The following is a 25,204-nucleotide window of genomic DNA, read 5'->3' on the forward strand; positions in this document are numbered from 1 at the left end:
CGCGTAAACTCATCCTTACGTGCATCATCACTCGTCACGGCTCTTGCCATCGTCAACTCGACGATTCTAAGTTCTAACCACCTCAGGTCCCCAATTCCCAAATCCAAACTCCAATAGACATAAACATAGCCAACTACTTCTCTGGCCATTTCTCGGTGTCATACTCTCATCTGAAGTGAATCCGCTGACAACTGACGAGAAGAAGAAGAAGAAGAAGAAGTGAGAGTCTAGAGGAGAGGCCATGAAAATCCATCACATTCCTTGCCGTGGAGACAAATACGCATACCTGTAACTCTATTATCTCTATAGTTTATCCCTTCACTCTACTCTAATTATAATCGTCAGCACAATTCGCCAATTTGGATCCATCCCCCTTTATTTTGGGGTTAATTATGTATGTTATGCTATTTCCCTAATTCACAGTTCCGGTTCTTCCACTCGCAGAATTATCGATGAGTCTTCCAAAGAAGCTGCTGCTGTCGATCCTGTCGAGCCAGAGAAGCTTCTTCAAGCAGTCAATGAGAATGGGGTTGATCTGAAGCTTGTTCTCACCACTCACCATCACTGGTGTGCTATTTGCTATAATCTTATTCAAATTTTGCCACATTTATTGATTTTTTTTTCTTTTTCTTTTCTTCTCTTTGTTGTCGTTGTTGTTGTTTTGTGCATGGAGAAAAAAAGAGGATGTCGCAGAAGTGCAGAAGTGCAGAAGTGATGGAAAATAAAATTAGAACAAACCTAAAATGGAAACTACAAGCAACAATATCTTTTGTAACCAATTCTAAAGCATTCTAATTCTAATAATTATAATTTGCTTAATATTTCAACCAAATTAATTGGGTTTGAATTGGAGATTGCGATAGCGCTAAAGAATCTATTTGAAAATTTTAATTGCCAAGCAAAGCCAAAGCCCTATGGTTTTCATTTTCCCTTTTTAAGTAAGTGCTTCATCCCTTGATTCCCCTTTACTTATAAGCAGAAGGGGCGTAATTTTTTGGATGACTTGGTCAGGCTGTTTTATCGCTTGCAGGTCAAAAGTCATATGGGACGACTTGATTGGTTGAGCTAAATAATCTCTTGTTTAGGTTTGTTTCCCCGAAATTGCTAACTTCACAAAAATGTGAGTCACACTGCTAATCAGTTGCCGAGGGGAAATTTTATTTTTATTTTTTATTTCCTATCCCTATATTTTACAAGGTTCCCAATGCCAAAAGGTCTTGTATGACATGTTTGTATTGGAAACATGAGCATTGGCCCTCACAATTTATGTGAGGTAAGCAAAGTCCTTGTTTGCTTTCTCTATATTCGGGTTGGTAGAACACTTTTGGCATTTTGGGTTTTAATATATTTTGTCGTTTGATTGGTGTTTGGACTTTAGAATGGTGTTGTTTTGATTAGTTTTGGGTTGTCTATTTAATAAGAAACTGTGTAAGTTGTCTTTGGGTTGTCTATTTAATAAGAAACTGTGTAAGTTTTCTTTTAACTTATTGGAAAAGTTTCTACATGTCAACTTGAGTCTAGTGCTATTTGAATCATAACAGCTGCAAGATTTTGATGTTGTTTGAAAGTGTATTTGGTTAAATTTCTAATTAGACCATGATCTTGGAAAAATACTTTATTTGGAAGGTTATTGCCAAATTACTAGCATTTTATCAGTTTGCGATAGGATTTGTCTTAATAGTCATGGTTTAGTTTGGAGTTGAAAAGTCTATCTATTGATCCAGATGATGGAATGTTTTGCTTTTACTTTGGAAAATGTCTCTATTTCAAAGTTTGATTGGTTGTTAACCATGTATAATTGATTTTCTGTGACTCTTTTCGCAAGTCTCTACTGTTTTCACTGAAAAATCTAACCCTAGTTCCATACGTCCATTTAGACCATAATTTTCAATGTTTTACATAAAACCTAATGTATAATTAGTCCCACCCCTCCCCTATATACATGATATCTATGATATAAGATAAGATATATGGATGTAATTCAGTATTATAGACTAAGTGAACAGTGCCTAATGGGTTATTTCATCAGCTATGAGTGTGGAATAAGTGGAATTTGAAGAGGCAGCATGTGGATCAAGGTGTGATGAAGTGGTGGCATAGTGGTTAGGGCCTGGTATGGAATTCGTGAAACCCCGGGTCCCCACTTTGCTACACCTTGATTTGTAGGCGCCTTCCCTAAATTTGGTGCATCCCATGAATGTTAAGCAATATTTTAAGAGGGTGAGGTATGGTATTGATAAAAGCCACCTCGAACTAGCCGTGTTTCCATCCCTGCTGTTAAATTATTGTGTGCTTTTGGCATGTGAGTACATGATTGAGTTTGGTGCAGACTTCAGAAAATGGAGCATTCCTGTTGAGGTCAATGCTAAAATATTGTGCAATTTAGAACCAATGAGTGCACAAGTAACTAAAATAAAGCTGTTAAAGTGAGTCAAGGGAACCTAAGGAGGCCCAATTGATAGGAAGATGATCAAGAGACTGAAGAGAGTTGATTGAGATGTCCCATTCATGGACCAAAAAGTCTCTAAGATGGTAGCATTCAGGATAATATACTGCATGGGTGATGGTCAGCAGCTCTATAATCTGAGTTTGGTTATTAAATGTATGAGATATTATTTAAAAGTATACTTTAATGAAGGTATGACCCAGGAAAGATTGGAATAGCAGAGGAAGTGCAATATGACTTAGATGATTGAAACAATGTAGAAACAAGGAAACCAGTCCCTGGGTGAGCAAGTAGAAAGAATAGAAAAGAAAAGAGAGAAGGAGAGAAGAGAGGAGCACGATGTAGAAAAGAGGGGAACCCTAGAGCTCACAGTAGGATTCAGAATAACTTATCATGAGCCTAGGTCCACATACATATATCTTAATAAATGTAAAATTACAAATAAGGACAGTCTAATCTAATTACTACTAAACCCATTCAACAATAAGGACATGACATAAAACCCAATACTACATCCCCCTCAAGTGGGAGCTTATATATCTCCCATGCCCAGCTTGAAACAACCATTAAGAAATGCATGCCTAAACCATGGCTTAGTAAACATATACTAAGTTGATTGCCAGAGTCAACAACCGGAGTAGAAATCAGTTTCTACATATGACTGTCGACTTCCATGTGTTTGGTCCGCTCATGGAAAACCGGATTACTAGAATATAAATAACAACTTTATTATCACAATATATCTCCATAGGTTTAGTGACTGAAAAACCCAGCTCCTGAATAAGAGATTTCAGCCACATTTGTTCGGCTGTCATAAGTGCCATAGCCCTATACTCAGCCTTTGCACTCGACTAAACCACTGTATTCTGGTTCTTATTCCTCCAGGTAACATGATTGCCACCAACAAACGTACAATATCCAGTAGTAGATCTGCAATCACCATCAGCACCAACCCAATTAGCATCATTGTAACCCACAATATCAATATGACCATGACACAAATAAATAAGACCTTTCCCGGGTGCACTTTAAGATATCTTAAAATGCAACATGCGACATCATAGTGAGCCTACGTATGTTTTTTCATAAACTGACTAATAACTCCAATAACAAATGAAATATCTTGTCGAGTAATAGTCAAATAAATAATTTTTCCATCCAACCGCCTTATGCAAAAACTCTTTGTCATCACACGCCCCAAGTTTCATATGAGGATCCATAGGATTATCAATAGGCCTAGAGCCCAACATGCTAGTCACAAATAGAAGATCAAGAACATACTTCCTCTGAGACAAACTGACATCCTTTTTACATCAAACAACCTCACTTCCCAAAAAATATCTAAGCATCCCTAAATCCTTTATCTAAAAATGTTGATGTAAATATGCCTTAGTATCTTCAATTCCAAAAGAGTCATTACCAAAGATAATAATATTATTAACATACATAAAAAGAATAACGATCTTGGAACCATGACGACGAACAAATACAGAATGACCATAGAAGCATTGTGTGAACCCCCAACCATCAATAACCTTACTAAATTTATCAAACCAAGCACGAGGAGATTGTTTCACCCTATAAATAGCCTAGTGAAGACGGCAAACCTTTGTTGCATTTTCCCCCTGAGCAACATACCCAGGTGGTTGCTCCATATAAATCTCCTCCTCAAGATCACTATAGAGAAAGCATTCTTTATATCAACCTAAAACAGAGGCCATTTTAGATTAACCATCAAGGATACAAGCACACAAAGTTAAGACGAGCCATTGGCGAAACGGTCTCAAAGTAGTCAACTCTATATGTATGAGTGTAACCATTGTCAACCAAGCAAGCTTTCAACGGCTCAATAGATCCATTGGGGAGATATTTGACAGTGTACACCCAACGACACCTCACAAGCTCCTTTCCTGGGGGCAAGTCAGTTAGAGACCTAGTCTAATGAGTCAACAAGGCATCCATTTCTTCATCCATAACATTCTTCTAACCAGGATGCGACAATGTTTCCTGGTACTTGTTAGGCACAGAAATTGTAGACAAGAACAAGGCAAAGTTGTGAAGTAAAGAAGGAAGGTGGGAGACAGTAACAAACTTAGAATAGGATAAACAATTTTATACTTTTGAGTACAAGTTTGAATACCATTACGAAGAGCAACTGACAAGTCAGTGGAGGAAGAAGAATCCCCAGGCAAGGAGTCTGATGAAGTAGAGGGCGGTAACGAAGGATCAGTTGGAACCGTTAAAGCCGGCTTGGGACGACGTATATACATTTGCAATGGCACTGGTGAGGAAGTAGTAGATGAGTCGGTAAGAGGGATAACAACAGGAATTGGTGGAGGACTAAAAATGTCTGTATCCATCCTATGAATCATCAGAAAAATACGGGGTGGTTTCAAAGAAGGTAATATTAGCACAAACTGTTGACGTGTAGTAGGATCATAATACAGATAACCTTTTTTAGTTTGGGTATAACCAAGGAACACATTGTGTAGTGTTGAAGTACTGTTCACGTGACACTGTTCACGTGAATAGTGACGTGAACAGTGATTTTAGGATTATAATCTCCTAGCTCTTATTTGAGTTATGAGTCCTAGTTGTTAGTCCTAGTTTTACTTTGAGTTGTTAGTCTTAGTTTTATTGTTATTGTAACTTGGAATCTTATCATGATTAGGAATTCCTAATCTGAATAGGAGTTCCCCTTTCCATTGTAATTTCAGGTTATAAATACAACCCTTATGAGGGAGATAGTATCTGTCTCTTCTCCTTCTCTCCATCTCTTCTTCTTCTTCTGTTTTTTTCTCATTCTCGATTCTGGTGTTTTAGCTTTATACTCTGTTACATGGTATCAGAGCACAACCATTAGGTTGTTGTCTCCTGCGATTCTGGTTTGAGAGTCTTCTTCAAGTTTTAAATTTCTTCTAAGGGTGCAGCACCCTTTGCTGCATATATGGATTAAGCCCTAGATAAAGTTTTCAATTGAAAACGAAGGGTTTATTGCTACTTACCTGAAGGATCTTATCGATTGGAGAATTTAAAGTTGAAACTGCTCAATTATGAAGATCGACTGCAGATTATTTTGAAGATCAACTGCAGATTCAACAGTTCTATTTGCAAGTTTCTCTCTTCTATCCCCTGTGGTTCTCTATTAAGGGCTTATTATCTGATAATTGTGTCTCCAATTGATCCAATTCCAGTTCTCTTCTTCGGGTACAACAGTCAATTATTCTTCTGTTATTTGGTTGAGTATGGGTTTCTTCAAAACCTAAATCTGCCGATTGTCTTGTTGGTTTTACTGGAGTTTTTTAAACATACCCTTACCTTACTATTGCTATCGGTTGGCCTTTCTACTACTGTTTTAGGTTTTCAAATCCCAATTTTGCTGTTCCTGCAACTGCTATCAAGTGTGATATTTTTGCTGCTACTATTTTGGGTCTTGTGTTACCCTAATCTGATTCTATTACTACTACTATTTCTGCAATATGGCTGATCCTAAACTACCATTGGACAATGTCCAAGTTCAAATCACTACTATCAAGCTCTCCGGAGTCTCCAATTATCTCTTATGGGCCCAGGCTGTGCATGCATATATTCATGCCAAAGGAAAAATAAAATATATCACTGATGATCCTCCTACTGCTGATCCAAAGGATCCTGCTTCAATTTCAGCTCATGATCAGTGGATGCGTGAGAACTCTATTATTGAAATATGGCTATGGAATAGTGTTGAGCCTGCTATTGCATCCAATGTAATGTTTCATACCCTTGCCAAGGATGTCTGGAATGATTTACGTGAAAGTTTTTCTCAAGAAAGGAATATTTCCCGGATGTATGATCTCTATGAGAAGATTTTCACTTTCCAACAAGGGGATAAAACTTTAGGTGAATACTTTGCCAGCTATAAGGGTATGATTGAAGAACTTCAGATTCATCAGCCCCTCACTACCAACTTGGATCAGTTAAAACAACAGCGGGCTGAATTTCATGTTGCTAAATTTCTAGCTAGATTACATACTGATTATCAATCAGTGAAAGGTCAACTACTTACAGGGGAGAAAGTTCCCTCACTTAATGAAGTATTTTCACGTATCAATCGACAGGCAAACCCATCTAAATCTGATACTGCTCCCAAAGAGAGTTTTGCTTTTGTTGCTAATCATGGTCGTGGACGGGGCCATGGCACTGGCACTGGTGGAAGTGGTACTAGTTCCCAGTCTTTTGATAAATCTTCCCGCAATGCACATATTGTGGGAAATCAAATCATATTGTAGATACTTGTTGGGCTAAACATGGTAAGCTCGACTTGGCATATGAACTAGCCAATACAACCATGACTGACAACCATCTAGAAAAATCTACCAGTGATATGAACCAGAGTTCCACATCAAGTACTCCATCCACTGTGTCCCGTGATGATTACAATCAGCTAGTCAAACGCCTCCAACAACTTGAAGCTATATCTGCCTCTTCCTCTACAGCTACTCTTGCCTATAAAGGTAATACTGTATTTTTCCCTTCTTCTACTTCATGGCTTATCGATTCAGGTGCTTCATGTCACATTTGGTAAGTCAAATTTATTTTCTTCCATTAATTCTGTTCAAACCTCTTCCAATGTTATTCTTTTGATGGATCCTCTACTAAGATAATGGTCAGTATCTTGTTTCTCCAACATCATCCATGACTTTCTCTCCTGTTCTTCATGTTCCTAAATTACCCTTAAATCTTGTTTACATTAGTCAACTTACTAAATCCCTTAAGCGCTCTGTAACCTTTTATCCTTCTTATTGTGTTTTTCAGGACCTTCAGACAAGGAAGAAGATTGGTGGAGGGCTTGAGCACGATAAACTATATTATCTGGATGGCACTGGACCTTCCACTGCTGCTACATCTACTACCATACCATCTCCCATGCAATGGCATCTACGACTTGGTCACCCATCCTTACCTAAACTTCAATTAATGGTTCCTATTTGCAAGACCACATCTCACCTTGAATGTGAGGCTTGTGAACTAGGCAAACATCATCGTTCTTCTTTTCCTGCCCGTACTTTACCTAGAAGTTCTTCATTGTTCTCTTTAGTTCATTCTGATATTTGGGGTCCGTGTCGAGTTCGTAATAGGCTAAGGTTTTCTTATTTTGTTAGTTTTGTGGACGATTATTCTCACTCTACTTGGGTTTATTTGTTACAAGACCGGACTCAGTTTCTTACTGTATTTCAAAATTTTTATCAAGAAATAAAAACTCAATTTGCCACATCCATTTAAAATTTTCGTTTAGATAATGCCTTGGATTACACTCAGTTTGCTATTTATGATTTTTGTCTTACTCACGGTATTATTCACCAAACTAGCTGGTACACTCCACAACAAAATGGGGTGGCCGAATGCAAAAATCGACACTTACTCGAAGTTGCTTGTTCAATTATGATCCACATGAATGTTCCCAAACGTTTTTGGTGTGATGCTGTTCTCACAGCCTGTTATCTTATTAATCGTATGCCGTCTTCTGTTTTACAAAATAAAATTCCTTTTTCTATTCTTCATCCTGATCGTCCACTGTTTTCCTCTCTACCACGTGTTTTTGGTTGTGTGTGTTTTGTTCACGTTCTCCATCCCACCATTGATAAACTCTCACCTCGGTCTGTTAAATGTCTTTTTCTTGGTTATTCTCGTACTCAAAAAGGGTATAAATGTTTTGATCCTATTTCCAACAAACAATTTATTAATGCCGATGTCACATTCTTTGAAAATACACCTTATTTTTCCTCTTCTACTGTACCATCTATAGTGAACAGTGAAGATCCTTTAGGTCCACCCATACCTGTTCCTATACCTGTTCCTTCACCAATTCAGGTCTATCATTGTTGTCGACGTTGACCACCAACATTACCTGCTCCCACGGCTCCGCCACCTGTATCCCTCTCTAATCCATTACCCACTCCTACTACAGACCCTGTTCCTACTGTTCCGGTACTACCTAGTGATACAGCGGATGCCGCTCAACTTGACACTCAATCTGACTTCGATGCTGAAGGCTCCATCGACTTACCCATTGTTGTTCGTAAAGGTAATCGCTCTTGTACTCACAAACCTGGTTATCCTATTGAGCACTATGTAACCATTTCTCATCTTCCTTCTCACTATCACCCCTTTGCTTCCGCATTATCTACTAACTTTATCCCTCGTACCCACCATGAGGCATTCTCTCACCCTAGTTGGAAATCCGCCATGGACACCGAGATGGATGCATTATGACTCTGGTTTCGTTACTTGCTAGGAAAAATCTTGTTAAGTGTCAGTGGGTTTATACTATCAAGTACAATCCCGATGGTTTTGTTGAACGACTGAAGGCCCTCCTGGTCGTAAAAGGCTATACTCAAACCTATGGTGTGGATTATTTTGAAACTTTTTCTCCAATTGCTCGTCTGAACTCTGTTCGGATCCTTATTTCCTTGGCTGTTAATTTTGATTGGCCATTATATCAAATGGATATAAAAAATGCTTTTCTCTATGGTGATCTTCACGAGGAGGTCTATATGGAGCGGCCTCCAGGGTACGTTGCTCAGGGGGAGTCTTTTGCCAAAGTTTGCAAACTTCGCAAGGCAATTTATGGTTTGAAACAATCTCCAAGAGCATGGTTTGATAAGTTCAGCTCCATTGTTACTAAGGTCGGGTTCTCGCAGTGTTACTCTGACCATTCTGTCTTTGTTCGCCATCAAAATTCTAAAGTGGTGGTGATGGTCTTCTATATGGATGACATTATTATATCTGGTAATGATGCTTTTGGTATTGCCCAAGTTAAAGCATATCTTCATCAACATTTTCAGATGAAGGACTTGGGTGTTCTCAAGTATTTTCTTGGTATTGAGGTTTTGCGAAGCAAGACCGGTATTAGCTTGTCTCAGAGGAAATATGTTCTGGACCTTCTGACTGACATTGGAATGCTTGCTTCCAAACCCGCAAATACTCCCATGGATCCTCATCAGAAACTTGGATCCGTTGAGGGTGAGGATTTTTCAGATGTTCATCAATATAGAAGATTAGTTGGCAAACTTATTTATCTTACAGTTACTCGCCCGGATATATCCTTTGTTGTTGGGGTTATTAGTCAATTTATGCAGTGTCCAAAGAAAATTCATTGGGATGCTGCTTGTCGTGTGTTGCGCTATCTGAGGAGTGCTCCTGGTAAAGGTCTTATTTATCGACCTAATCGGAATGCTAATCTGGTTGGGTTCTCTGATGCTGATTAGGCTGGTGCTGATGGTGATAGACGGTCTACTTCTGGTTATTGTACCTTTGTGGGTGGAAACTTGGTTACTTGGAAAAGCAATAAACAAACCACCGTTGCTTGATCCAGCACTGAAGTCGAATATCGAGCGATGACACATACTACAGCTGAGTTGATGTGGGTCAAATCCTTACTCCAGGAATTAGGGTTTCCCATCAACCAGCCTATGTAAATATTTTGTGATAATCAAGCCGCTATCTATATTGCAAGTAATCCTGTTTTTCATGAGAGGACAAAGCACATTGAGGTTGATTGTCACTTTGTTCGTGATGCTAGTATGAAGAAGTTAGTCGTTACTCCTTTTGTTTCTACTACCAATCAACTTGGTGAGATGTTTACAAAGGCACTATTTGGACCTGCTTTTCGTCAAAGTTGTTCCAAGCTGGATCTAGGTGATTTGTATGCTCCAGCTTGAGGGGGAGTGTTGAAGTAGTGTTCACGTGACACTGTTCACATGAACAGTGATGTGAACAGTGATTTTAGGATTATAATCTCCTAGCTCTAATTTGAGTTATGAGTCCTAGTTGTTAGTCCTAGTTTTACTTTGAATTGTTAGTCTTAGTTTTATTGTTATTGTAACTTGGAATCCTATCATGATTAGGAATTCCTAATCTGAATAGGAGTTCCCCTTTCCATTGTAATTTCAAATTATAAATACAACCCTTATGAGGGAGACAATATCTGTCTCTTCTCCTTCTCTCCATCTCTTCATCTTCTTCTCTTTCTTTCTCATTCTCGATTCTGGTGTTTTAGCTTTATACTCTGTTACAGGTAGCACACGAAAACAATTTGTCAAGATGAAGGTGTAGAATATGAACAAAACATGTACATCTGAACACCTATGGTGGTAATTCAAACAGAGATGAATAGGGAAAAACCACAGAAAAAGGGAAATGATTTTCAAGCACAGCAGATTACATACAATTTATCAAATAACAAGCAGTTAGAACAACATCACCCTAGGAAAACTTCAGAACATGCATGTGAAGCATTACAGAGCGAGCAACTTTCAATAAGGGCCGGTTTTTCTTCTCAACAACACCATTCTAATAGGGAGTATAGGCACAACTGGTTTGATGTACCATGCCATGATTAGAACAAAAATCAGAGGTTTCAAATTGGTTATACTCTGAAGCATTATCAGAATGAAATTTTTTTATTGACACACCAAACTGAATCTTTATTTCGTTATAAAACTGCTTGAAACTAGACAATAATTCAGATTGATCCTTTTTTTTTTAATGAATCAGATTGATCCTTTAACAGATATAACTACGTCATTCGAGAATGATCGTCTACAAAGGTAATAAAATATGAAAAACCAAACTGACTCTGGTTTGATGTACCATGCCATGATTAGAACAAAAATCAGAGGTTTCACATTGGTTATACTCTGAAGCATTATCAGAATGAAAAATTTTGATTGACACACCAAACTGAATCCTTATTTCGTTATAAAACTGCTTGAAAGTAGACAATAATTCAGATTGATCCTTTTTTTTATAATGAATCAAATTGATCCTTTAACAGATATAACTACGTCATTCGAGAATGATCGTCTACAAAGGTAATAAAATATAAAAAACCAAATTGACTCTTGACACGATAAGGACCCCAAACAGGTAAATCATTTAATAGATATAACCAGGTCATTCGAGAATGATCGTCTACCAAGATAATAAAATATGAAAAGCCAAAACGACTCTTGACACGACAAGGACCCCAAACATCAAAATGAACTAAAGAAACAAAGAAGAATTCCGAGAAGCATCATGAGAGAAGGGAACGAGGTATGACGAGGCTTTCCAAGCTCACACGCCTAACATTCAAGTCGAGAAATAATCTTGCAACTGGGAACTATATGTTGGAGCCTAGAAAGAGAAATATTTCCCAACCGGTAATACCATGAAGAGGGGAGGACACACTAGAAGTACCAAAAACGATAGTAGGAGCGACACCATCGAAGTAATACAAGTCATCCTTCTCACGTCCTCCACCCATCATTTTCCTTGTCTTAAGATCCTGAAAAACACGAGTAGGATAATAGGTAATAGAACAATTCAATGACTTAGTAAGTTTTTTTTTTTTGATGGAATGACTTAGTAAGTTGACTGACAAAGATAAGATTTAAAGGTAGATTGAGAACATGAAGAACAAAATTTAACATAGCCAGAGAAGGCAAGGAAACATAACCAGATGCCGACACCTGAGTAGTGGAGCCATCAGAAAGTATGACTCTAGAGGGGTGACTGATGTTTTGAAAAGAGGAGTGTACATGGAACTTACCAATCATAGGGAAGGTGGCACCGGAGTCAATGACCCATGGTGTAGAAGACGAGGAAGCAAGAAATGTACCACTACCTGAGTGAGCAATTGTAGCACTGGATATAGGTGCAGATGTCTCAATTTGCTGAATACGTTTAATGCCAAACTCAAGCTCGAACCAGGGAAACCAGCGGGAGATCGATTGCAGCAGGATCAATAAAATAAAAGAACAAGCTAAATAACTGAAATTGATTTTTTTTTATTGCTATGTTCTGTTACATATGAGGAAGAACATAAGGATAAGAAGAAGAAGAAAGGGATATAGAAGGGGGGATAGGATCAGCTATCTCAGCCCATCATCCTCTCATCCAGGGCTTCTCACCGAAGGTATCTCACCGATCCCGCATCTCACAGCTTCATCAATAGCTCTTTTCTCTTCAATCTCTGTCTCTTTTCTGTTCAGTCGCATGCTTATTTATAATTTCCCAATTACAAAGCAACCCAATCCTAATCTAAGTAAGAAACTAATTTTAAAAAACCTATAAAATAGAAACTAGACTCTAACTAGGATTCCTAACAGAACTAGGATTCCCAATTAGGATTAGAACTCAAATAGGAAACTATGTAAGTGTCTAATAATAAAAAGAAAATAAAAAATCAACTCCCTAAGCCAGCAGTCCATGTCAGCCCCCAAATCTTTGTTCACGTGAATAGTGTCTTGTGAACAGTAACTTTTTTTTTTTTGGGTCTTCTTCATGCTTCGATCTACATCAACATTCAAGTAATTGATTTAGTTCCTCTAGCAATGAAGAGACAAACTGACTACCTCGAGATGTAGAAGCATGATTGGCGTTGGAAGATGAAACTATTGTAGAACTCTGATCAATGGACATCTGCTGAGCCCACTTGGGTTTACCATGCTTCTCCCAAATGTATCAATAGTACCAGTAATTTTTCCATAGTAAGTACATTGACGTACGCCTTGGTCAGGTTGCTGTCTTCTGCCTATACCATCACTACGACCTCAGCTTCCCTTTGAATCTCGACCTCTGTCAGGAAAATCAGCACCACAACCACGGCCATCACTACTTGAAACAAAGGCTGAATTATCCTAAGAAGAGGATGGTTCAGATTTGGCAAGGGAGGGAGAGACAATGCATTGAATCCGACAAAATGCTTCATTCATAGAAGGTATCTTCTCACCTGTAAGAATATGGCTTTTGACTGGCTGCAGGTTAGTATCTAACCCAGATAAAAATTTCACAAGAAGAAACTCTGCATGTTGAGATCTTATGACTTCGAGGTCAATAGACAAAGGCTGGTAGACATTAAGCTCCTTCCACATGTCCTTGAGTGCAATATAATAATCATCCTCGCACCAAAAAAAATATATATATAATAATCACCCACTGATTTACCATTCTGTTAAAAGGAGAAAAACATACTCCTTAGAATTTGGAGTTGAAGGACCATTAATTAAACAGTCCATCTTACGCTTGGCATTGATATTCATTTTTACTACTTGTGCCCCAAGTAAATTGGAGGCACCACTAAGCTTGATAGATGTAATTTGGACATGACAGAGTCCACCGGAGGTCTTGAAGAGCAAGGAGAAAGAAGAGAAGAGAAAATAGGGAAGAAGAAGAGAGAGCATGATGGAGAAAAGAAGGGAACCCTAGAGCTCTCGGTAGGATTCAGAATAACCTACTGTGAGCCTAGATCCACATACGTATATCTTAATAAATGTAAAATTACAAATAAGGACAGTCTAATCTAATTACAACTAAACCCATTTGGGGAAGCGCCTCTTGGTGTGATGGTGGCTGCCAATGCAATAGAGCGCTGGCCTAAGTCCAAGGAAAGGTCGCATGTTTGACTCTCCTCCCCATCGGATGTGTACATCTTGTTATTCCAACCCCCGTCCCCACCCCCCCCAAAAAAAAAAAAAAAAAAAAAAAAAACCCCTCACCCCTGGCCACCCTTCTGATGCAGATCAGGTCCTACGATTGGGCATTAAATTGGGCTCAATTCTGGCCCTTATTCTGAGCCATCAAATTAACCTGTACCTGGCCTATAATTTGGGTCATATTCCATCATCAATTTTGTCCATAGAAGAGATTGAGATTGCTGATTTAAGGGAGGATTATTTCCCAGATTTATTAGCTACTGATTTGTAGGGGATTTAACAGATCTCGTGGGAACCTAGTAGGACAGCTATCAACCAGCATGGAGGAGATAATGATCAGATCGTGTGGACCCCATGGCCACCTCGCATGAAGGAGATAATTGAGGATTTCAGCCAGGCTGTTGCGTGGGTACTAGTAAATCTCTGTGGGGTCCTCTCCAATTCCTATAGTGTGGCAGTGTGGCAGTGCTAGGTGGAGATGTTGACACCTGGCAGCTGCCGCATCCAACGGTCCGAGCTCATTGATATGGACGGTTGGATGTGGCAGCTGCCAGGTGTCGACATCTCCACCTAGCACTGCCACACTTTAAGGAATTGGAGAGAATAATTTTCCAGCCCATGACAGCTTAGGTGGAGAAGATTTTAGAGGATTATGACGCCTTGCAATGAGTCCTATATTTTAGGGAAGTTTTGTTCCTTGAGTGGGGGATTTTATTAGTTAAAGATTAGTTTCCATTTTATAGGTTTTATGAATTAGTAGTTTCCTTTTTGTTTTCTAGGATTCTTTAGTTTCTTAATTAGATTTGGATTGGGTTGCTTTGTAATTGGTTTGTTAATGAGTGTATGTGGCTGAGCAGAAAAGGAGATGAGATTGAAGAAAAGAAAGAGAGCTATGGTTGAAGCTGTGAGAGGCGGCAATGGTGACAGACTGTGGGTGAGAGGCCCTGGGTGAGAGACCCTGGACTGACAGAGTCCCCTATCCCCCGTCCATATCCCTTTCTTCTTCTTTCGTATGTAAACAGAAAAAAGAAATTAAAAACATTTTAGTTATTCATTTATGTCCCTTCTTATTGTATTGATCCAGCTGCAAGCAATCTCCCATTGGTTTTTCCTGGTTCGAGGTCGAGCTTGCATTACCTTCCTTGAGTTGGGACGCCTACCCCTAGTGGCCTATGGGCCCTCGATAGGAGATGACCAAAAAAAAAACCATTCAATAATAAGGACATAACATAAAACCCCACTATACACTGTTTAACAATGATGATTGTTGATATTTCATTTTTGTTTTACTGTACTATTTTCCCTACTAGAGATTCTTTCCAGGTTTGTATCTTTCAATATTTTTCATTTATCTTTTAGTCAATCTGGTAATTTCTTTTCTAGGATCATTTAGTAAGTTATTTCCCACCCCCCCCTTATGCTTGGAAAACAATCCATGGTTTTGTGTCATCTAATTATCAGTTTAGTGTATAGATTTGCTGGTTACAAAACATTTTTCTGTGTATCAATTTAAATCTTGGTTCTCAATTGTGCTCTGTAGAGTCGGCAATTAGATTTAGAAGTCTTTGATTTTTTAAAAAGTTCCCATGCATAGTAGAATGCAAAAACTTTGTCTCATACTGCTGGTCATAATTTAAAATGTTTTCATTTTATCATTCATTAATTTTAGGGGGGAAAAAAAGAAAAAGGAAATTTGCTTTAAAACTTTATTATTATAACAGCTTGTTAGTAAATAAATTTTAATGCTAAATGAACTTGTTAGGTTTCTCTTACCCTTTTTATTGGTGGGAGGGGTTAAATTTCTTCTGGCATGTGGCTTAGGTCTATGAATCTAATATTTTAAGTTGCTTTTATTCATGGAATCTTTGCTTCTCAAAAGTTTGGTGGTTTGGGCTCTGATTAATCTGACTTATTAATGACCACCATTGCTTCTTTTTTTCCCCCCATGCTACTACCTTGGTATCTATATAAGGGATCATGCTGGTGGAAATGCGAAAATGAAGCTGTTGGTGCCTGGAATCAAGGTTTATGGTGGTTCAATAGACAATGTCGAGGGGTGTACTGATAAACTGGAAAATGGTGATAAGCTGACACTAGGAGCTGATGTCAATATTTTGTCACTCCATACACCTTGGTATGTTTTCCATATTTCCATCCAACTGTATCACATGCCATGATGCCAATCATATGCCCTCTATCTTCACTCTTAGATTTGTTTTTTGAAAAAATTTTCCAATTAGGAAACTGCTGCATAAAAAATTTGCCTTTTTATATTCACATGGCAGAGTGGAGCATTCCCCCCCCCCCTCCACCTCTCCCCCCTTTCTCAGTTTTGTGGGCGGAGCATTTCCCATATATATAGCTTGAGGCAGCTTACTTGGCACCCAAGTGTTTATGGGTGACCAATGGTTATATGGCCATTGTAACCATTCTATACAGTGGATTCTCAGGATTTGCCACGTCTAATTTTATACCCCAACTCAAGCATATAGTGACCACATATTTGACTTCCCTCTTGTATTTTCTTCTGTATAAATATTAACTTTTAGATGTCAAACACATCCAAAAAATATATTTTTATTTTGGATATATACATCCTCATCCATATCTGACCCAAATAGGGTTGGACCTGGATGAGAAACCGATTAGTATTCTTCATCCTGAAAACTTTTGTAGTATGATTTGCACATTTAAGCCTCGGCTTTTCTACAACTGTGTTCAAATAAAGTCCAAAACACACAACCTGAATTTCAAGTAGATCAGTTTTCAAATCCAAACCCAATGAAATGTATTCATATTGATTGATTTAGTATGAATTCGTTTTCTCCCTTTTCTTTCAGGATGGGATTAATTATGTTTCTGGTCTATCCGAAATGCGTTGGATGATTATTTTATTGTTGTGTTGTGCTTAAATTTTAACATCAATATATGGGAAGCCAAATAATTTTCTCATATGAAATCCAGAAGGATTCTTGAGTTTATTTTCGCATAGTGAACAAACAGTCAGCCCTTGAGTTCCTTGCCCTTAGCTCTCCAAAAATATGATTCTATTGTCATTTATTGTGCACTTTTCTCAAACTGTAATCTTTATTTTATTCTTCTACTATTAGTCTAAGTTTTTCTTTATTCTGGCATGTTTTCATCAGCCACACGAAAGGTCATATAAGTTATTACGTGACAAGCAAAGAAGAGGATCCAGCTGTGTTTACTGGGGACACGTTGGTGAGTAGAACAAAGTTCCTTAGTATTATTTTCATTTAATCTAATCAGTGAGTGAAACCTAGGGTACAGACCATAGTAACATACAAACAATAAATATGGCCTTTGAAGATTAGTTATCTATGCGACACACATCTGTGGCAGCAGGAACCATCATATGATAGTCCCCTCTCACGTGATCTTTATGCTAAACATGATGTGGTAGTTGATCAAAACCTTTAAATCTTTTCATCCTTTCTGTTTGGTCAATAAATTATGGTACTTCCTGAAACAGTTCGGATTTAGTATCATTTTCTGGTCAACTTTGGCAAGATCTTCTGGATGAGACTTATTAAATGGTGGCTCCTGTGATTGATATGATATTATGTCTACCTGATTGTGGGTCATTACTTAATAAAGTGCTATTTCCCTGTCTTGGAGAGTGATGTTATTGTGCCTGTGATTTCCATGGCCTGAAAATTCGTAATGGTCCCAGCAGAGTTGGCTACTTTTTTTTTTGTTTTTGGAGGGGGGAGGGGGGAGAAGGATGTTTAGAGAATGATTTTGGCTACTATTTTTTTTATCTGTGTAGTTTGTTGCTGGTTGTGGGAGATTTTTTGAAGGCACTGCAGAACAAATGTATCAGTCGCTTTGTGTCACATTGGGTTCCTTACCAAAGCCGACTCGGGTTTATTGTGGCCACGAGGTACATTTTCTTTAGCATTCGGTGATCTCTTTGTAAAATTTAATTAACAGACCACTTCATTTTCTTTTCATTTTTCATTTTAAGAGAAAGAAGACCATTTCATTTCTTATCCTATGCCATATTAAGTCATCTGTTAGAATAATTCATTGTGCTTTTGTTCTATGCGGTACAATTGATATTTTTTGTGCCCACACAAACTAGAGTCTGTGGAGGCCCGAGGCATATATAGATCTATGGGAAACAGAGTGAAGAAGGATCCCCCTCGGGTGCCAATGATCCAGCCAAGGGAAGGATGAGAGACCATCTCCAATCTGAGAGTGGATAACCTGAAGCACCAAGTGGCGGGAAGCGAGGATCTTGCGCCAAACCCAAGAAGAATCTGACGAGGACATAGCGGTCCAAATGGAGTCCTGGCGAAGGAGGCTCGAATAAATCCAGTCAACCCATATGCTCTTTTTTTTTGTAACAATTTTCCAGATTAGCTTGATGATACCAGCAACGTTCACTTCTTTGATTCTTCGAATACCCAAACCACCTTCCTTCTTGGGGAGGCACACAGCAGCCCAACTAAGAAGATGAAGAAATCTTATAGTTTTAGTACTCTTCCAAAGAAATGAAGCCAAGAGAGATTCCAAGGATTTTATAGTGGCTTGAGGGAGACCATAGATGCCAGACCAGTAGATATAGGATGACTCCAAAACTGATTTGATGAGAACCAACCTGCCTGCATAAGATAGAAGCTTGCCTTTCCACAACTGAAGCCTTTTCCGAATGAGCTCCAACATCGGGGTGCAATGATGGGCTGAGAGTCTAGCAGGGATCAAAGGAAGCCCTAAGTATTTGACAGGAAGAAGCCTTTCTTGGAAACCTGATTTCTCTAAGAAAGCAGCTTTGTCCCAATCAGTAACACCAGCAAAGAACAGCAGAGACTTAGCTGGGTTGATGCGAAGGCCTGATAGCTCATGAAATTGCTTGAAGACAGAGTAAAGTAGATTCAAGCGAGACAATAGAAGCCTTAGAAAAAATAATCAAGTCATCGCCAAAAGCTAAGTGAGTTAACTTTAGGTATTACCAAGGTTCCAGGTTTCGGTTTCGAGCTTGGTCGACCAAGCTTGAAACCGAAATATTTCTCCAAACTTTAAAATTTTAGTCGAAGCTTAGGAAGGTTTCGGTGGATGGTTTCGATGTCCCGAATGACTAAATTAGGTCCCGAAACTAATAGAAAACCCTATTTTAGGCCCTCTAAATATAGTGAAACACACACTCAAAATGGTAGTTTGACTTTGGATCCTAGGTTGGTTGTTGCAGATTCATCACCAAATAGGGCTTCTTTGCTTAGGAATAAGTCTAGGATTGAGTTATCTACATGTTGGGCCTTTGATCCCATCGGTTTTCTATGTAATAGGACACTTTATAGGCCTAAAATATGGGTAATTAGGTTGCATATGGGATTCCTTAGTTTTATGTTTATGTAATTAGTGGTCATGTGACTATTTAAGTTGGGCTGGATTAGGACTCTATAAGTCCTGCCATGTTTTGAGTCTATTTCCTTTGTTATTTCACTTTCTTAGTCAGTTTAGGTTACCTAATCGGTTAAGGATTGGGTTAGGCCCTTTCCTTTTTAGTGTAGGAGTCTATTTTTTAGTCTGTTATGTATAGTTGTAAGGGGGCAAGTATTGAACACGAATTTTGATATTAATGAAAAGCTTTTGTTGCTCTTCTTCTCCATTGAAGATTTTTGTCTTGTGGTTGATCAAGGCTGGTAGGATCGGTGTTTGATCCGATTGACACCTTGCGGTGGGAAGCCCAGGTGGTTCGTGGTGGGATTGGTGTCTGATCCAATCGACACCTTGCGGTGTGAAGTTCGGGTGATTCCTTTGAAGATCTTTTTCAAGTTTCAGTTAAAGATTCAATTTTTATTCAAGTTTTTCCATCAAACAAGTTGTTGCCAGGACAATTCTGCAACTACAAGTAAGTTGGAAGCATCCCCATCCTTCTCCTAATCCTCTACAACCCCAACCTAGCATTCCCCCATGTTATTTTCAAGTTTCCCATACCCTAAATTCCCCACAGACCTAACCCTCTATCCATTCAGCCCCATACTAGAACCGAAAACCCGAAACCCTAAACCTAAGTCACTGCCCATTCAAGTTTACACACTTCCAGCCATTAATACATCTCAGGACCTTCACTGATAGACTCCCCTACCTCAACTTGACATAACCCATACATCAAACCTTAACCCTAATTTCACCAAAAAGCCTATTTTTGACCTAGCCAATTCTCCTGTTGATAACAGATCCTGGTTGATTCATGATTGGCTCCTACTTTGACTTTTCAAACCTAGGTCTACATTGTTGGTAGTATATGTTGTACGCTGCTGTATACATTCTCTAATATGGCTTATTCCACAAAACTTCCACAAATGCAACAAATCGTCGCTTTTGATGCATTTCACTACTGCCCAACAACTTGTTCCACGTTTGTATGAGAGTGATTTGGCCAAAAAATCACAAAAAAATAAAGTTCCACAAACCTTAGAGTCGAAACCAACATTCGTTCAAAACTATACATTTTATATTAAAGGTTTGTATCGTTTCAATCGAAATGATACCGAAGCCACACATATATTGAAATTTCGCCGAAAGCTTGCACCCTTTACATTTCGCATGGAATTTCGTTTTGACATCTTGCAAAACCGAAATATTTTGTGAAATTTTGCGAAATTCTGGTGGAACCTTGATCTTTGGGTATTATTAGACTAGGAGGGGAGAGAAAGATCTGTGAAGGGTAATCTTGTCTCTGTTTGTTTGTAAGCTTCCATCAGTTTTTGTTGGATTGCCATTACATGTATGGACTCTCATACTTGGATAAAATCATAGAACATGTCCTTATTCAGATGAAGTGACCTCATTAGACCCCACAAAGATCTGTGCATTTACAGAAGATATCTCTGTTAAGAAATTGAACATAGTGCAATAATAACAGAGGTGACTCACGCTTATGGACCATATCCATGAGCATGTTCTGTAAAATGCCCAATATGGCATGTGGGGAAAGTTCAGTGAAATTCAGTTGATAATCCAAGTTGTTGAAAGTTATACCTCTCTTGTACTCCTTTTTCTTTTCCCTTTCTTCTCCCAGAGATCCTCTTAACCTTGCAAATTAGTATATGCAGTTCTTGTACCCAAAATCCTTAATGTGACACTGACTAGGGCAGCATGCACAGGCCAGTTATGCAGCCATATTTCATTGTTGGCCTTCTCAAGTTCATCCCCTTTAGAGGTGAAACTTGAAAGTATCTTCCAAGAAGGCAAAAGTAGAAGAGAAGGCCAGAAAGCCAGGAACCCGGAAACCACTCTTTCTCCAGCATCACCGTCAAGAGTCGTTTGCATTATCAGCTCTACACTTTGACAAAATACCAAATTAAAGGTCACAGAACATTGATTGTTGTTACAGGGAACCATCAACTATGAGCCCCCAAAAATAATAGCAACATCTCTGACAAAATACCAAAGTAAAGGTCACAGAACATGGATTGTTGTTACAGCGAACCATCAACTATGAGCCCCCAAAACAATAGCAACAACACTGACGAGAAATTCCCCTTTCCCATTCTGTTTCATGTGAAAGCACAGCCGGACTATCTTACCTTTTCTTTTCTCTGACTCATCAGGAATCCAATTATGCATGATACAGGAACTAGGAAAAACAACAACAATAAAAATTAAGTTTCAGAAATTGAGAAAACACAGCACTCCAACTCAGAGTCAAGTGTCCGGAGTTCCTGGCGTCACATTCTGCGTTTCATTGTTCATAAAAGGGTGGACCATGCTGAGAAAGACTAAACCCCAAGCTATCTATGAAACTCAAACATGAAGCTGTTATGTGCCTACACAAGTGGTTCATGCTTATGTGGAATGGTTATTTGTGCTTTGTATTATGTAATTGTGATTAACGTATGTGTGAGTGGTTAATTATGAATAGTTTATTAATTATGGGAAGTGAGTAGTTATTAGTAGTGGGTAAGTGTTGTAATGGAGAAGTTATAGGAGTTATTCTAAGTGGGAGGGAGTTAGTGTAACTACTTGTAATCTATTAAATAGGGATGATCCGAGATGGAGGATAGACTTTTGAATCCTAATTAACTTCTCTATTGAGTAAGAGGATCGATGACCTCCTAATCACTCCAGGACATCAGGCTTCGTCTGTAAAACCAAAACACCTATTTTCTCTCCTATCTCTTCTATCTTTCCCTCATTTTCTCCTTTTTCCTATTTTATCTCCACCCCTATCCGTGCACGTATCAGAAGCCTTACTGCAAAAGTGCAAAGGTTCCCTATCATTGAGAATCCCTCTTTGCGAGTTCACAACTTGCAACTGAGGTACTAAGTGTGCCCTCTGCTGTCACTATGAAGTATGCCTTGCTGGCACCAAGAATATCAAGAGTCTACCATACAGTCATAAACCCCAAACTGGGCAGCCTCAGATTATCCACTAGAGAGTCCCTCTCAGAATCTTATGGTAAGCTAGCTCTGCCAGGAAGGTTAATGTAGGGCATGCTGGCAAGTACTGAAGCATTGCATTACAGACATTATCCATGAACAAGAGAGAGTAACCTCAACTCATTATACTTGGTGATTATTATTATGTTATAATATAAATTAAAATAGGAGGGCAATTTGGAAAGCAAAGTTGGACAAAGAAATGAAATTGCTTCTTATGTGAAGGTATAGACTGCATGATGTTGAACTTGTTTACCCTAAACATATATAACATGAAGAAAACTTTTCCAAGGTTAGTCCCAGTCTGTAGTACTTTGAAAACAACAATTGTGGTTTTCTTTAGCTATTCCAATGTTTGTTATTTGATTAATTGATTTTGTGCAGTAAGAATGTAAGATAATGTGCTACTTGTTTCTTTTCAGTACACAGTGGAAAATCTGCAGTTTGCCTTGGCGGTTGAACCAGGCAATGCAAGGACAGCGCAGAAGCTATTATGGGCTCAGCATCAGCAAAAGGAAAATCTCCCCACTATCCCTTCAACAATTGAGGAAGAGTTGGAGACCAACCCTTTTATGCGTGTTGATCTGCCGGAGCTGCAGGTACTTTCCAAAAATTGCCTTTTTTTTTCTCCCCAATGCACACAGATACGCAGTCATCCTAGCCAAAGAAATTGGATTTGGACTTCTGATGAAGCTTTATTATTGTGGCATGCTTAATTTTTTAAAGGCTAATTTTCCTTAATGGTCATCCTGGCATGGGCATCCTTTGTGAGCCACATGCAGGACTGACCTCTGTAAACAAACCATTGGGAGGATAGTTGACCCCATGGGATTAACCACATGTAAAATTTGGAGTCCCCTCTTAACTATATGACCCACCATTTCTAAGCTTTAAGGATTGGATTTAAATGGTCAAAACCTTTTGAGCAATAGTTGGGTTTCAATCATTTTTTTTTTTTTTTGGGGGTAGAAAAGAAGGCTATTCATTCATGCGCGCCCAACACCAAACAAAAGAAAACAAAATACATAATACAAATAGAGAGCATGATAAGCATAAGGGCTAAGGCTGCAATTTTCTAGATAGATGGTGATGTGGATTGCAAGCCCCCGAAATTTGAGCACCAATTGAGCTAACACCTGGCAGATATTAGGGCCATTAAGAGAAGCTTCTATTTATTAACTGGACCATGCAATGAACATTTACCCATTTTTTCGACCAGAGAGATGATTGCGTTCATATAGAAGAGTTCTCTGTTTCATGGTGACAATACTTTGTCCGACCTTTTGATCTCTCGTCTTCTTTTTCCTTCTCCAAATTTTGTAAAGAACTGTGCGTGCTGTACATTCTAATGGACGACCAATTTATTGTGGTTGTGTATGTTTTTTTGTTTTACATGCCTGCTTACCTGCTGAGAGCCTGAGATTACAAAGAACATGATGTAATATTATTTTTATTTTGCAGACTAGTGTTGGTTGTCACTCTCCTGTTGAAACAATGCAAGAAATAAGGCGTCGCAAAGACCATTGGAGGGGCTGATAAGGAAAGGTCATCTACCATCAATATCTCACTTTGTTCTGTAACCGCTGTGTTGTGTGCCCTAGTTTGCACGAGAAAAGTGGTGTGTGTGTGTGTGTGTGTGAGAGAGAGAGAGAGAGAGAGAGAGAGAGTATCCAGTTTGAGTTTTATACGTTTCCAAGAATGAATAACCAGTGTAAAACCAATGGTGATCTAAGCCATAAATATGCTACTTGTAGTAGAAGCGAAGTATAAAAACTAATATGATCCTCTTGGTAGGTTGTCGATTGTCATAGTGGCTGAAGGTGGGGTTCTAGGCCAATGTGGAATTCCGGGATATGGAAAACTAGAATGTGTCCGACAAAAGACTATGTGAATTAGTCTTGTGCATAAGGTTTTTGTTTAAATTGACTCTGGTTGCAGTTTGTGGACTTATGGTGGTCGATTTTGGGGCTAATGCTTCCAATCTGGAAAAACTGAAAAAGCCGACATGGTTAAACATGTGTTTGTGTGTGCTAACAAATTTTGTTCCAGCTTTGAGTAGGGTTGGCAAGTTGACCCATTTTCCAGATTTGGGTTGAACAATGCTGTTTGGTATTTAGCAAGAGTTGGATACGTTTTAATTGAATCTCAAGGCGGATGAAATGGAGTTGGGACTTAGAAGAGCCAAATCAAGTCTGGAGGTTGAACAGGTAGATCAACAGGACGGTAACTTGGATCCAAGGATTTTAAACTTCGAATTAGGTCGACTTCAGATTGGAATCAGTCCTAAAAACCCTAGAATTGGCCCCCTCAGATCTGTAAACCCAAAAATCCTGTCCCAAAAAGAAACTATGCTCTTTGTCAATATGACCAGCTCAGATATCCAGGAAATGTGGAAGGAGCTGAAGATTCTGGAAAGCCAGTTTAGACTCCGTGAATTGCTTGATCCAACCACTTGGATGGAAGCTCTACATATAGGTATGGCTTCCTTCAGGCCTGGTTAATGGAGCACAAGAGGGTAGCCTATCGAGTTTTTCCGTGACCTATCGATACCGGAATAAGTACCTCTGGCCTGCCATGGCTATACTAACGACGTGGCTTCATATCTCTTCCAATACGTGTAGCTCATTGAACTTGATGCAACTTGAAATTTGGTTCAATCCGGAAAGGAATAGTGAGATTTGTTCCCAAGAAGCTCAGCGAACTCTTGAAATAGCTGAAACTAACTTCAGAAGAGCTGAAGGAAAGAGATACAATTGAGTGCGAATTTAGTTCTCAGACGGACTAGGACACGAGTAGAGGCTATCAGTATAATTTCTTACTGGACTGATCAGCTTTTTTTGCAGCCCCAACTAGATAACCTTACCTGGTTATTCCACATAAATTCTAACCTGGC

At 38.8% G+C, this 25,204-nt stretch overlaps 1 protein-coding gene and 1 long non-coding RNA gene across 2 annotated transcripts; both read left to right on the forward strand.

The window, feature by feature from the left end:
- Nucleotides 1-226: 226 nt before the first annotated feature.
- Nucleotides 227-24,119, forward strand: LOC122659153 (hydroxyacylglutathione hydrolase cytoplasmic-like). Its single transcript, XM_043854300.1, has 7 exons — nt 227-288; nt 445-567; nt 15,875-16,036; nt 17,049-17,124; nt 17,693-17,806; nt 22,734-22,910; nt 23,773-24,119. Exons 1-7 carry the CDS (start codon nt 242-244, stop codon nt 23,845-23,847), a joined length of 774 nt encoding a protein of 257 aa, XP_043710235.1. The 5' UTR covers nt 227-241; the 3' UTR covers nt 23,848-24,119.
- LOC122659181 lies at nt 16,043-16,812 on the forward strand. The gene is made up of 2 exons (XR_006332516.1): nt 16,043-16,656; nt 16,713-16,812. It is a non-coding gene; the product is annotated as an uncharacterized LOC122659181 (long non-coding RNA).
- Nucleotides 24,120-25,204: the final 1,085 nt, after the last annotated feature.

This window comes from Telopea speciosissima, chromosome 1 (genome assembly GCF_018873765.1).
Source record: "Telopea speciosissima isolate NSW1024214 ecotype Mountain lineage chromosome 1, Tspe_v1, whole genome shotgun sequence".
In the NCBI taxonomy this organism is placed as follows: domain Eukaryota; kingdom Viridiplantae; phylum Streptophyta; class Magnoliopsida; order Proteales; family Proteaceae; genus Telopea; species Telopea speciosissima.

Bases quoted from the DNA above. Each gene is read 5' to 3' on its own strand.
- LOC122659153 (XM_043854300.1), top strand. From the start codon at position 242: ATGAAAATCCATCACATTCCTTGCCGTGGAGACAAATACGCATACCT. The intron at 17,807-22,733 runs GTACATTTTCTT...GTTTCTTTTCAG, and splicing joins GGGTTTATTGTGGCCACGAG to TACACAGTGGAAAATCTGCA. The intron at 22,911-23,772 runs GTACTTTCCAAA...TTTATTTTGCAG, and splicing joins TTGATCTGCCGGAGCTGCAG to ACTAGTGTTGGTTGTCACTC.